General features: G+C 41.0%; 1 protein-coding gene across 1 annotated transcript in view; it reads left to right on the top strand.

Annotated features, from left to right (window-relative positions):
- The first annotated feature begins 14,234 nt into the window (after positions 1 to 14,234).
- Positions 14,235 to 14,804, top strand: part of LOC138758815 (sodium/myo-inositol cotransporter 2-like) — an 84,717-nt gene continuing 84,147 nt past the window's right edge. Inside the window, exons 1-2 of the mRNA XM_069928208.1 lie at positions 14,235 to 14,320; positions 14,476 to 14,638. Of these exons, the coding sequence (XP_069784309.1) occupies positions 14,304 to 14,320; positions 14,476 to 14,638 (180 nt within the window). The 5' untranslated portion in view covers positions 14,235 to 14,303. The remainder of the gene's footprint in view (positions 14,321 to 14,475; positions 14,639 to 14,804) is intronic.

The following is a 14,804-nucleotide window of genomic DNA, read 5'->3' as shown; positions in this document are numbered from 1 at the left end:
ATGGGTCAGGCACAGGGATAGGGCATCCTGTACAAGATGGTCACTGATGCACCATTGATGACTCTAAGAGACTGAAGTTGAGCAAACTAAGAGGCTTTTATTTGCTATAGAACTAAGGCATGTATGTCCTGCACTGGGAAGGGGGCTGTGGAACAATCACCTTTATTCAGGAGCCTGTGGGAGGTACAGTTGGCCAATGGGTGTGTCCAAACAGATAAATATATACATACAGTGGTTTACCACAACCATTTGCCTTTGAAAACTCCATCTCCCTCCTCTCAGTTTCTCTCTCCCTCTATCACTCTACTATGTCTCCCTTTTCTCACTTACTCTTTCCCTGTTCCTTACTCTCCCTCCATTTCCCACCCTCTGTACATCTTGTCCTCTTTCCCCTCCCTATCTCTTCCTTTTCCTCCCTCTAGTTCATTCTTCTTTCTTTTTCTATCTTTTTATTAACATTTCATAATATGCACAGTAGAAGAAATGAAATAATACAATTCTACATAGTCCATTTACATAGTATAAATAGCATATATAAATTCCAGAGTGAAGATGTAACATATTAGAAATAATTTTCCTAATAAAGAAAAAAAGAGATAAATATTTATAATATTGTATATAAAAAACCCCAACTAATCTACTACAAAAAAAACATATAATAAAATAAAAGAAAAACAACTGAGTGGCCTATCTCGAGGATTTGTCAAATACATCGCTCTGGTCCATACCGACAGGCAATAAAAATGGCAAGAATTATATTATGTCTGGAAAAGAAGAGTTAATTCATAGAATAATGCCAGTTATATCCCATGAAAGTCATCAATAAATAGTTTCCATGTTTCTTCAAATTTAGTTGTTGCACCTAAAGTATGTTGTTTTCTGATGTTTTCTAGACTTAAGAAAGACAACATGAGAAACCCATTGAAATAATGTCGGAGAATCAGAGTCTTCCCATTTAAGCAAAATGGCTCTTCTAGCTAATTGTGTAGCAAAAGCTATAACTCAATATGCAACCTACATCTGTAATTCCAAAAAAGCAGTTAAGGTGTGAGGTTACAATTGAATAACCAGGATCATTGAGAGTTTAAAAAATATATTTCCAAAATCCTTCTAACATGGGACAGGACCAAAACATAAGAGTCAATGAAGCCACCTCAGTATTGCATCCATCACAAGTAGAGCTCGTATTAGGAAAGATGCGAGCTATTTATCTACAGGCAATATAAGCTCAATGAACTATTTTCAACTATTAAGGAATGATGTGCTCAAAGTGAAGAAGTATTAACTAATCTAATCATTCTTCCCTGTGTTTCAGGAGATAATGTGAGTTGAAATTCTGATTCTCATGTTTGTTGAATCTTATCGATGGGGATTGATCTCAAATTTAATATAAGAGTATAAATAGCACAAATGAAACTCTTCTGAAACAGATTTAACTGAACAAGTATCAAGTAAATCTTGTTGTTGTAATGTTAGATAATTAGACATTACTGTATTCAGGAAATTTCTAATCCATAGATATATTTAAGAAATGCATATATGGTAAATTATATTTGGTAGAAAGTTGTTCAAAGACATCAAACCACCATCAGCTAATAAATCTACAAAAGAGATCATTCCTTTAATCTTCCAAATGTTCACCCAAGAGTAGATGGTGTTTAAAAAAAACCAATTAAAATATCTATTAGCCAAGGCAAAATGTTTTAGTCCAAAAAACCTTTGAAATTGAAATCAAATACAAAATGAATATTCAATAATTGGATTGGAAATATATTTACTGATCTTAGATAGTCTAAAAGGTAATGCTGGTCCTAGAAAAGAAGCTAAGGAATAATTTGGGACAGATTTCAATTCAATTCCAAATCTACCCAGAGGGTACGATCAAATTTATCCAAGTTAAAAAAAAACATATAGCGAGTATTAACTGCCCAATAGTAAAATCTCAAATTCGCTTAGGCCATAACCACCATCCTTCTTAGGTTTCAGTGAGTGAAGCTTATTCCCTTGTTACGGGCCCAAAGGACCCCAAAACCCAGCAGCAATAAAAAGTCACGAAGACGAATGGTTACTTAAATCAAAGTCGTTTTTAATTTTCTTTAAACATAAAAACAGGATCAAACTTTAATTTATTACTATTAACTTAACCCCCCCTTCTAATTCTAAGTGCACGTGTATGTAATATGTATAAGTTCAGAAAAGTTCTTTGATTCACAGTCCAATTTCACTTCTCACACCTCCAAGTTTATTGGTATCAGGCAATCCATATAACCATATAACAATTTACAGTATGAAAACAGGCCATATCGGCCCTTCTAGTCAGCACCGATTTTTGTGAAAGTCCACTAGTTCCACTTATCCACTCCCATGCCCATAACCCTCCAATCCCCTCACAGTCACATACTCTTCTACCTCCTCTTAAATGACAGAATTGACCCTGCCGCAACTACTTCTTCCAGTAGATCATTCCACGCAGCCACCAATCTCTGAGTGAAGAAGCATCCTCTTATATTGCTCCTAAAGTTTTGCCCCCTAATCCTTAACTTATGACCCTTTATTCCAATCTCCCCTACCCTCAGGGGAAAGAGCCTATTCACATCTACCCTTCATAATTTTAAATACCTCTATCAAATCCCCTCTCAACCTTCTATGCTCCAAAGAATAAAGTCCCAATCTACTAAATCTTTCTCCGTATTCAAGATACTACATTTTTATAAACCTTCTTTGCATCCTCTCTACCTTATTTATATCCTTCCCATAATTTGGAGACCAGAAGTGCACACAATACTCCAAACTTGTCTCACCAATGCCTTAAACAGTCTCAACATCACCTCCCAGCTCCTATATTCTGTGCTATGATTTATAAAGGCCAGCATACCAAAAGCCTTCTTCACCTCCTATCTATATGGGAATCCATCTTCAAGGAATGCTGAACCGTTATTCCAAGATCCCTCTGTTCCTCTTCATTCCTCAATGCCCTCCCCTTCACTGCATACATCATATTTTGGTTATTATTCCCAAAATGAAGCACCTCACACTTATCTACATTAAACTCCATCTGCCACCTTTCAGCCCACTGTTCCAAACAGTCCAATTCCTTCTGTAGTCCATGAAAACCCTCCTCACTATCCACAAGGCCCCCTATTTTTTATTCATCCGCATATTTACTCACCCAATTTACCACCCCGTCATCCAAATCATTAATATAAATGATGAATAACCAAGGACCCAACACTGCTCCCTGAGGCACACCGCTTGTCACTGGCCTCCATCCTGACAGACAGTTGTCCACCATGCCTATCTTCCAACCACCACTGAACCCATCTGACTATCTCTATATTAATCACAAGAGATTGAACCTTCTTCACTAAGCTTCCATGCGGAACCTTATCGAAAGCCTTACTAAAATCCAAATAGACCACATCTACTGCTCTACCTTCATCACTTCTCCTTAAAATTCAACAAGGTTCATCAAACACGACTTTCCCCTCACAAACCCATGTTGGGTGTCCCTGATCAATCCCTGCCTATCCAGATATTTATACATAAGAATTCCTTCCATTAGTTTCCCCACCACCGATGTCAAACTTACTGACCTATAGTTGCTTAAGCCTACACCTTGCACCCTTTTTAAATAGTGCAACCATGTTTGCAACCTGCCAATCCAGCGGCACCACACCTTCCTCCAGCGACCATTGAAAAATCACTGTCAGAGCCTTCGCTATTTCCTCCCTGACCTCCCTTAAGGTCCTGTGAAAAATCCCATCAGGACCAGGAGATTTATCTACCCCAGAAGTTCGAAAGTCCCCTCTTTACTAATCCCTATCTTTTCCATAACTAACCCTGTTGCCTCACTTATCCTACACAATTCAGTATCTCTTCCCTTCGTGAACATCAACGAGAAGAATGTATTCAATATCTCCCCCATCTCATATGGTTCCTCACACATACCTTCGCTCAGATTTTAAACTCCATCTGCCACCTTTCAGCCCACTGTTCCAAACAGTCCAATTCCTTCTGTAGTCCATGAAAACCTCCTCATTATTTTATCCAAAACTATTTTATCCAAAACTTTCCTTTTACTATTCACATATTTGTAAAAACCTTTCGGATTTGCTTTCACCTTATTCGCTATAGCCCCCTTGTACCCTTTTGCCTTTCTAATTTCTCTCTTAAAGTCCTTTCTACCATCTATGTATTGTCCATACATCTCATCAATCCTTTGCTTCTTGTATTTAACGTAGGCCTCCCTCTTATCCTGAACCAACTTCCTAATCTCTCTAGAAAACCATGGCTTCCCTTGAACATTTTGCCTTGCCTGTTGTCCTGACAGGAACATAAAGATTCTGCATTCTCAAAATCTCACCTTTAAATGCTCCCCAATTCTCAACGACTTATCCAGAAAAAAGATCATCCCAAACTACTCCCTGCAAATCCCTTCACATCTCTCCAAATCTGGCTTTCCCCCACTCAAAGATCTTCATCTTCGGACGAGACCTATCCCTTTCCATAATTAAGCTGAAACTAATGGTGCTATGATCACTGGATCCAAAGTGCTCCCCAACACACAGCTCCATCACCTGACCTATTTCATTCCCCAACAGTAGATCTAACACTGCCCCCTCTCTAGTGGGTTCCTCAACATATTGATGCAAAAAGCAATCCTGCACACATTTCACAAGTTCTAAGCCATCCAGCCCACTCACTGACTTCTTCACCCAATCTAGGTAAGGAAAATTGAAATCCCTGTGCTTACTGCACATCTCAGCTATTTCCCTACACATTTGCTCTTCTAGTTCCCTCTCCCACTTGGTGGTCCCACACCGCCTCCCTTGTCAAGCACTCCAATCTATCATGCCTCAGTACCGCTGTAATATCTTCCTTATAACCATATAACCATATAACCACTTACAGCACAGAACAGGCCAGTTCGGCCCTACTAGTCCGTGCCGTAACAAATCCCCACCCTCCTAGTCCTACTGACCAGCACCCGGTCCATACCCCTCCAGTCCTCTTCTATCCATGTAACTATCCAGTCTTTCCTTAAATGTAACCAACGATCCCGCCTCGACCACGTCTGTCGGAAGCTCATTCCACATCCCCACCTTTGCGTAAAGAAATTTCCCCTCATGTTCCCCTTATAATTTTCCCCCTTCAATCTTAAACCATGCCCTCTAGTTTGAATCTCCCCCACTCTTAATTGAAAAAGCCTATCCACGTTTACTCTGTCTGTCCCTTTTAAAATCTTAAACACCTCTATCAAGTCCCCTCTCAATCTTCTACGCTCCAGAGAAAAAAGCCCCAGTCTGCACAACCTTTCCCTGTAACTCAAACCTTTAAATCCTGTCAACATTCTCGTGAACCTTCTCTGCACTCTCTCTATTTTGTTTATATATTTCCTATAATTTGGTGACCAAAACTGTACGCAGTACTCCAAATTTGGCCTCACCAATGCCTTGTACAATTTCATCATAACCTCCTTACTCTTGAATTCAATACTCTGATTTATGAAGGCCAACATTCCAAATGCCTTCTTCACCACACCATCTACCTGAGTATCAGCCTTGAGTGTACTATTTACCACAACTCCTAAATCCCTTTGTTGCTCTGCACATCTCAATAGCCTACCATTTAATGCATATGACCTATTTAGATTTGCCTTTCCAAAATGTAACACCTCACACTTATCTGTATTAAATTCCATCAGCCATTTCTCAGCCCACACCTCCAGCCTTCCTAAATCACCTTTTAATCTACGGTAATCTTCCTCACTGTCCACAACACCACCAATCTTTGTATCATCTGCAAACTTGCTTATCCAATTCTCCACCCCTACTTCCAGATCGTTAATATATATAACAAACAATAGTGGAACGAGGACCGATCCCTGAGGAACTCCACTAGTCACCGGTCTCCAATTGGACAAACAATTTTCTACCATTACTCTCTGACACCTCCCATCCAACCATTGCTGAATCCATTTCACTACCTCCTCATTTATACCTAATGCCTCCACCTTTTTTCCTAACCTCCTGTGGGGAACTTTGTCAAAAGCTTTACTAAAGTCTAAATAGGCAACATCCACAGCTTTCCCTTCATTAACCCTCGAAAAACTCAATCAGGTTTGTCAAGCATGATCTACCCCTGACAAAACCATGCTGATTACTCCCTAGCAATCCCTGTACCTCCAAATATTTGTAAATACCATCCCTCAGAACACTTTCCATCAACTTGCCCACCACAGACGTCAGACTCACGGGCCGATAATTCCCAAGTTTACATTTAGACCCTTTCTTAAACAGCGGAACCACATGCGCCACCCTCCAATCCTTTGGCACTACACCCATGGCCAGTGACATCCTAAATATCTCTGTTAATGGCCCCACTATCTGTCAACTAGCCTCCCTGAGTGTCCTTGGGAATATTTTGTCCGGTCCCGGAGATTTATCCACCTTTAACTTTTTCAACTCAGCCATCACTACCTCCTCGGTTATCCTTATATGCTTCATTACCTCCCCACTATTTTTCTTTACCTCAACTGGTTCAATATTTTTTTCCCTAGTGAATACCAAGGTAAAGAAATCATTCAAAATTTCCCCCATTTCCTCTGACTTCTCACTCAGCCTACCCTCACTATCTACAAGAGGTCCAATTTTATCCATCACTAATCTTTTACTTTTAATGTACGTATAGAAACCCTTTGGATTTATTTTTACTCTGTCTGCCAAAGCCTCTTCGTGCCTTTTTTTGGCCTTTCTGATTTTTCTTAAGATTCCTTCTATACTCCTTGTAGTCCTCCTTCAAATTGTCAGCTCTCTGTTCTTTATACCTCTTGTACACCTTTTTTCTCCTAACCAAATTTCCAATATTCCTCAAAAACCAAGCTTCCCTATGACTTCCAGCCTTTCCTTTGATCCTCACTGGGATATAACTACTCTGTACCCTCAAAATGTCTTTTTTGAATATCCTCCATTTCTTATTTACACCCTCACCTGAAAATATCCTATCCCACTCAATACTCCCAAATCCCTTCTTATTCCTTCGAAATTTGCTCTTCTCCAATCCAGAACCTCAACTTTAGGCCCCTCCTTGCTCTTCCCTAAAACTACCTTAAAACTAACAGAATTATGATCACTAGACCCAATTGGATCTCCAACATTAATGTCTGATACCTGACCTAACTCGTTCCCTAACAGGAGATCCAGTATTACACTGTCCCGAGTCGGTTCTTCTACTAATTGATTCAGAAAACAATCTTGAACACATTTAACAAACTCTAGCCTATCCAGCCCTCTAACTGTATGGGTATCCCAATCAATGTGAGGGAAGTTAAAATCTCCCATGATCACTACCTTATGATTCTCACACATATACGTTATCTCTCTACACATTTGTTCCTCTAGTTTTCTTGACCCATTTGGTGGTCTGTAATACACCCCTATTAGCACCCTCATGTCTCCTTCACCCCTCAATTCCACCCAAACAGCCTCACTGGACGATCCCGCCAGACCATCTTGTCACCTCACGGCAGTAATGTCCTCCTTAACAAGCAGAGCAACTCCTCCCCCTTTTTTACCCCCTGATCTATCACATCTAAAACAAATGTATCCTGGAACGTTAAGTTGCCAGTCCTGCCCCTCTTGTAGCCAGGTCTCACTAATTGCCACAATATCGTGACCCCAAGTATCTGTCCATGCTCTACGCTCATCTACCTTGTTCACTATGCTTCTTGCATTAAAATATATGCATTTCAGAGAATGACCCTCACATAATCACAGCTTGATGGAGGGATTGTTCTGTCCGGACCAATGCCTGAAGAGGGCGCACAAAATCAGTGAACCGGTGTGGACTCGAAAGGCCAACTTGGCCTGTTTCCGCTCCACAAATGGTTGTATGGTTATATATGGTTATGGTTACATTCTCTTTTCTACCTTCTACCCTAATCTCCATCCTACCTTTGTTATCGTTATTATTCCTATCTAGGTGCCCATGCTCCCTTGACTCTGCTCTCACACTCTGTTCCCCACCCCCCTGCCAAACTAGTTTAAAACTTCCCCCACAGCTCTAGCAAATCTGCTTGCCAGCACATTGGTCCCCCTCCAGTTCAAGTGGAGTCTGTCCCTTTTGTACAGGTCCGACCTTCCCCAGAAGAGATCCCAATGAGCCAGAAATCTTATCCCTTTCCCCCTGCACCATCTCTTTAGCCACGCATTCATCCTCCACATCCTCACTAGCGCGTGGCACCGGCAGCAATCCAGAGATTACCACCTTGGAGGTCCTGTTTTTTAACTTCCTACCTAATTCCACATAATCCTGTTTCAGGACCTCATCCCCACTTCTAGCTAAGTCATTGGTCCCTACATGGACTACGACTTCTGGCTGTTCTCCTTCCCCTTGCAGAAAGCTATGTACTCTATCAGAGATATCCCTGATCCTAGCACCAGGGAGGCAACATACCAACCTGGATCCCCGAAATCGTCCCACAAACCTTCTATCTGTCCCTCTGACTAACGAGTCCCCAACTACAAGTATCCTGTTCTTATCCCTCCTTCCCTTCTGAACCTCAGGGGCAGCCCCCGTGCCAGAGACCTGACCCCCACTACTCGTCCCTGATAGCCTGTTCCACCCAGCAGTATCCAATGCAGAATACATATTGCTGAGTGGCACTTCCACAGGGGTACTCTGCACTAGCACTCTCCCTCCTTTTCTCACAGTCACCCAATTCCTTGACAAGTAATGCCACACCCCTTTCTCCTTACCCCTCCAATTCGATTTAAAATTCTACTACTGTACTCAGAATTTAACATTTATTAATTTTCACCAAGCTCTGGTGTTTAACAGTAATTGGTTACCACTCAGGAAGGTTCTCATTAGTTTCAGAGAGAGATTTGAACAGAATGAACTCAGAAATCACAACCCATCTTCAAAATGGTGTCTTTAAACAAGCTGACAGCTTGTCATGCTGCAGAAACCAGTTTTTTCTCTCGGTCTCTCTCTCTGCTTTCGAAACCACATGTCCTTCTTAAAACAGCAAACTGCATTCAGACAGATTGTGGCACTCGGCCCAATTTTCTGAGTCTGTTTATCTGTTGTTTTCGAACAAATAATCTATTACTTCACAGCATGTCCAATTAACTCCTACTTGTGAAATCTCTATAGGCATTCTTTAAACTTTTTGCAAAGGCACTTGGAGCCTGGACTATCTGGCTTGAAAGGAGCTCTGGCATTTGAAATGAGATCTGTTTTGTGAAGTGTTTGTGTTCGTTTGTGACTTACACTGCTCCCACAATCTATCTCCTTCAAAAACATATCTATATATACAACATAAAATATTATATAATCAGTCACACCCTTACCATTCCAAATATAAGATGAAATCTTAGAATCAATATTATCAAAAAAAGGTTTGAAATAAAAATTGTGACAGCTTGAAATAGGTATAAAAATTCAGTTAATATGATCATCTGAACACCATTCATATGACCAATTGAAGACAAAATCAATGTGGACCATCAAGCAAAATATTGTTTCACAAAATCTAATAAAAGGAGAGAATTTTAATTTAAACAAATCTTTAAATTTCTAGTTATTTCAATTCCTAAATAAGTAAAATAATCTTTAACAATTTTAAATAGCATATTATCATAAATAGGATCATGTGAGTTTATTAGGAATAATTTTAATTCATTCTTCTTGATGCCCAGTCATTAACAAAACAGCTGTACCCTCCTCAGGCCTTCTCTGCCATCACCCAGGTGTGTATCCTCATCTCCCATGGGCTGATAATCATCAGCCCAGCACTTCCCTCTCATGCCCTTTCCAACACCTACAACTGTATAACAAATAACCATATAACAATTACAGCACAGTAACAGGCCAGTTTGGCTCTTCAATTCCTTGTGGAATATCTCACCCTATTGATCCCCTCCCAACCTATAACCCTGCACACCTTTCTCATTCATATACCGATCCAACTTTTCCTTGAATATTAAAATCGAGTCCACATCTACCACTTTGGCCAGAAGCTCATTCCATACTCCCACCACCCTCTGAGTGAAGAAATTCCCCCTTCATGTTTCCTCTATATTTTTCCCCCTTCAATCTTAATCCATGTCCTCTTGTTTGAACCTCCTCCACTCTTGATGGAAAAAAAACTGTCCACATTTACTTTATCTGTCCCCCTCATAATTTTAAATACCTCTATCAAATCACCCCTCAATCTTCTATGCTCCAGGAAATAATATCCCAGTCTGCTCAACCTTTCCCTGTAACTTAAACCCTGAAATCCCAGAAACATTCTCATAAACCTCCTCTGCACTCTCTCTATTTTGTTTATATCTTTCCTATAATTTGGTGACCAAAACTGCACACAATATTCCAAATTTGGCCTCAACAATGCCTTATACAACTTTAACATGGTATCCCAACTCTTGTACTCAATATTCTGATTTATGAAGGCCAACATACCAAAAGCTTTCTTCACCACTCTATCTAAGCGTGGCTCCATGTTCAGGGAATTATGTACCAGAATTCCTAAATCCCTTTGTTCTACTGCATTCCTCAATTGTCATATATGACTTTTGTAAATTATTCCTACCAAAATGTAGAACTTCACATTTATCAGTATTAAACTCCATCTGCCATCTTTCAGCCCACTCTTCTAACTGTCCTATATCCCACTGAAAGCTTTGAAAACCTTCCTCGCTGTCCACCACACCACCAATTTTCATATCATCTGCATACTTACTAATCCAATTTACCACCCTGTCATCCAAATCATTAATATATATGACAAACAACAATGGACCCAGTACTGATCCCTGAGCCACCCCACTAGTCACCGGCTTCCAGTTTGACAAAGAGTTTTCCACCACTACTCTCTGGCATCTCCCATCCAACCATTGTTGAATCCATTTCACTATTTCAATATTAATGATTGAACCTTCCTAACTAATCTCTTATGTGAAACCTTGTCAAATAACTTACTAAAGACCATATAGACAACATCCACAGTCTTCCCTTTGTTAATCTTATTCGAAAACTCAATGAAAAATTCGATAAGATTTGTAAAATATGATCTACAAGCACAAAACCATGTTGACTACTCCTAATCAGTCCCTGTCTATCCAAATAATTGTACATTCCATCCCCAAGAACACTCTCCATTAATTTACCCACCACTGATGTCAGGCTCACAGGCCTATAATTATGCAGTTTACTTTTTTAAACAGTGGTACAACATGAACTACACCCCCCCCACCCCCACCACCCAATCCACTGTCACTTCCCCCGTGGATAATTAGATTTTAAATATTTCTGTCAGAGCCCCCGATATTTCTACACTAACCCCTCTCAAGGTCCCAGCGAATATCTTGTCAGGATCCAGAGATTTAGCCACCTTGATTCTCTTAAAAATAGCCAGTACTTCCTCCTCATTAATCTGTATATTTTCCACGACCTCACTACTAGTTTTTCTTACTTCACTCGACTCAATATTCTTTTCCCGAGTGAAGCCCACCAAGGGATCCACAGATCTTGACTGGGTCATATGCAGTGAACCTGAGGTCATTAGGGAGCAAAGGTCTTAGAACCTTTAGGAAGCAGTGATCATAACATGGTTGAATTTGAAAAAGAAAAAATGTTTTTGGATGTATCAATTATTCAGTGAAATAAGGGAAATTATGGTGGTATGAGGAAAGAACTGGATCAAGTCAACTGGAAAAGCAAACTAGTCAGAGGAACAGAGCAGGAATGGAAGATATTTTTGCAAATAATAAAAGGCATGCCGGATAGATATTTTCCAAGGAAAAGAAAATTAATCAAAGGCTAACAAAAATAGCTAAGGCAAAGGGGAGGGCATACAAGGAAGCTAAAACTAGTGGGAAATCAGAGGACTTGGACTCCTTTAGATACTTTCAGGAAGAAATAAAGAAAGTTATAAAGAAAGAAAAGATGAGTTATGAAAGGAGATTGACAAATATAAAAAAAAGATACTGAGTTTTTTAAAAAATATATAAAGAATAAAAGAAAGACACATGTTGACAGAGACCAATAGAAAACAATGCTGGGGAAATTATAATGGTTAAAAAGATATGGCAGAAAATTAAATCAGAAAGCAAAGGGTTGAAATTAAGTGATCCTGTTTTGGATGGCTGCCTGTAACTAGTGGTGTTCCACAGGGGTCAGTCTTGGGGCCGCTGCTATTCACAATTTATATTAACGATTTGGATTGTGAAATGAATGGTTTTGTTGCCAAATCTGCGGATGACACCAAGATAGGTGGCGGAGCAGGAACTGTTGAAGAAACCATAAAATTGCAGAGGGATACAGACAGATTGGGGAACTGGGCAAAAATATAGCAGATGAAGTACAATGTTGTCAAGTATTCAGTTCTATATTTTGGCCGTGGAAATAAACAGGCAGAGAAATATCTGGATGGAGAAAAATTTCAGTCTTCGGAGGTGCAAAGAGACCTGGGCTTCCTTGTGCAGAGTAATCTAAAAGTTAATGCCCAGGAGGGATTGGTAGTGAAGAAGGCGAATGCTATGCTAGCATTCATTTCAAGAGGTATTGTGTTTAAAAGTAGAGAGGTGTTAATGAGTCTCTATGGGGCACTGGTGAGACCTTATTTGGAGAACTGTGTGCAGTTTTGGGCCCCCTATCTTAGAAAAGATATGATGTTGTTGGAGAGAGTGCAGAGGAGATTTACCAGGACGATTCCTGGAATGTAGGGGCTGGAGTATGGGGAACATTTGGCAGCTCTTGGGTTGTATTCGTTGGAATATAGGAGATCGGTGGGGGGGGGGGGGGGGGTGGGGGAGGGGGGGGGATCTTATAGAGACATTTAAAATATTGAAAGGTTTTGACAGAGTAAATGTGGATTCCCTTGGTGGATGAATCGAGGACAACTGGTCAGTCTTAAAATTAGAAGTCATCCAATTAAAACAGAGAGGAGGAAGAACTTCTATACTCATAGGGTCATGGATCTGTGGAACTCACTGCCGCACACTGTGAGTATTCAAACAGGAAATGGACAAGCATCTCATTAGCAAGGGTATCAAGGGATATGGGGAATAGGCTGGTAATTGAAAGTAGGGGTGAGTTTAGTCTAGCTTAGTCACAAAACAGACTCCATGGCCTGCTTCTGTTCCTTTATCTTGTGATCTTGTGACCTCCATCTTCTGCAAATGTGGACTCTCTTCAAGACGTCACTATTTTCTTTCCCATTTTCCCCAGCCTCTCTGCCTTTCTCAACAGTAAGCACAGAGAACTACGTGTTAAGGTGCTCGCCCATTTCCGGCGATTTCATGCATAGATCTTGCCAAAATGTTGTGATTGTAACTGAATATTGTCCTGTCATCTGCAAATGGTCCCTGCTCCTGGTCTAATGATGGAAGAAGGTGACTGATGGACCAGTGAAGGTGGTCAGGTCCCAGACATAGCCCCAAGGAATTCCTGCAGAAATATCATGGGCCTGGGGATGATTGACCTCTAACCACAGCCATCTTCCTTTATATATGACTCCAACCACTGGACTGTGAAGCCATTGTTCAACTTTACCAGGGTTCCTCAAACCCCTGATGCTTCCAACACTTGATGTTTGTATTTCAGATTTATGGTATTAACAATTCATGATCAAGCTTCAGTGAATCTCAGTCACTGAAGACACATGAAGACCAGAGGTTTCTTGGACTCAAAACCCAGTGCCAATAGTGCCACTTCAGCAAATCTTGCCCATAATCTTCACTTCAGACAAGCTTCTGGGTTCTGGCAGAATCCTGTCGGTTTCTGATCCTCCGAGAACTGCACCTATGCTTCTGATAGAAGCCCGTTGGTGGAGCTTCTCCTGTGACAATAGTGCTGGAGAAAGTCAGCAAGTCATGCAGCATCTATAGGAAGTAAAGGGGAACCAACATTTTGGACCTGGGTCCTTTGACAAGGAATCAAACTGGAGGTCACTGTGAATTGCAGCAAGGAGGAAAACAGTGCAGGTTCCTGCCCAGCTGAGAGATAAGAAGTTGTTAAAGCACTCCAAGGTTCAATTCACTTTTACACCATTCAGTGTTCCCCAGCTACACATAAACTGTCATTAAATGAATATATATCTTAAACTTTAACCCAAAATGAATTTCTTCCATTACTTAATAACACCAAAGGTTGGAATTTGGCCTCTCAAGAGAACAGTAGACCACATTCTTCAGTTCCTGATTATTAGAAGAGGAGCTCCCAAGGGGATGGGAAGATTAACTCCTTCTACCTCTGCTGCCAGTGACCCCTTGTATGCAAGTGACAGTGCAGTTCACCTCATGATGTCCTCTCAAAGGTAACTTTACTCGCAACTCAAAGGCAGGAGTCAGGGACTGATGACATTGTTCAGACAAAACCTCCAGCTTGCATGAGCTTTAAGGTGTTGTCAGAACTTTGTGAACATTTCACTAAAGAAAACCCACTGATTCCCTTTTCCAAATCCGATCGAAGGGCAGGTATGGTAACAAAGGCATGGAGAGACAGAGCCACGGGATACAGTGCGCCCAGCACAGTGGGCCCGGGGCAGCCGACGCTGGGAGACCAGGCGCTGCAGGTGGCTGACGTGGTGGTCCTGGTGGTGTATTTGCTGTTCGTCTTGGCTGTCGGGCTCTGGGTAAGTGATCATCCAGCAGGAGGGTCGGAGGGGTGTGAGCAGCTGGGGGAAGGAGGAGGTATGCAGCCCCATGGCGACGGGGCAATGAGCAGATCAGGCGCCCACGTGTGGAGCCAGTGAACTTCCTGGCTGGACCCTGACCTGGGGAATTTGCCTCAATTACTGG

The sequence above is a fragment of the Narcine bancroftii genome, chromosome 3, assembly GCF_036971445.1.
Source record: "Narcine bancroftii isolate sNarBan1 chromosome 3, sNarBan1.hap1, whole genome shotgun sequence".
In the NCBI taxonomy this organism is placed as follows: Eukaryota; Metazoa; Chordata; class Chondrichthyes; order Torpediniformes; family Narcinidae; genus Narcine; species Narcine bancroftii.
The sequence above is the reverse complement of the archived record's forward strand: the minus strand, read 5'-3'. Positions and strand labels throughout refer to the sequence as shown.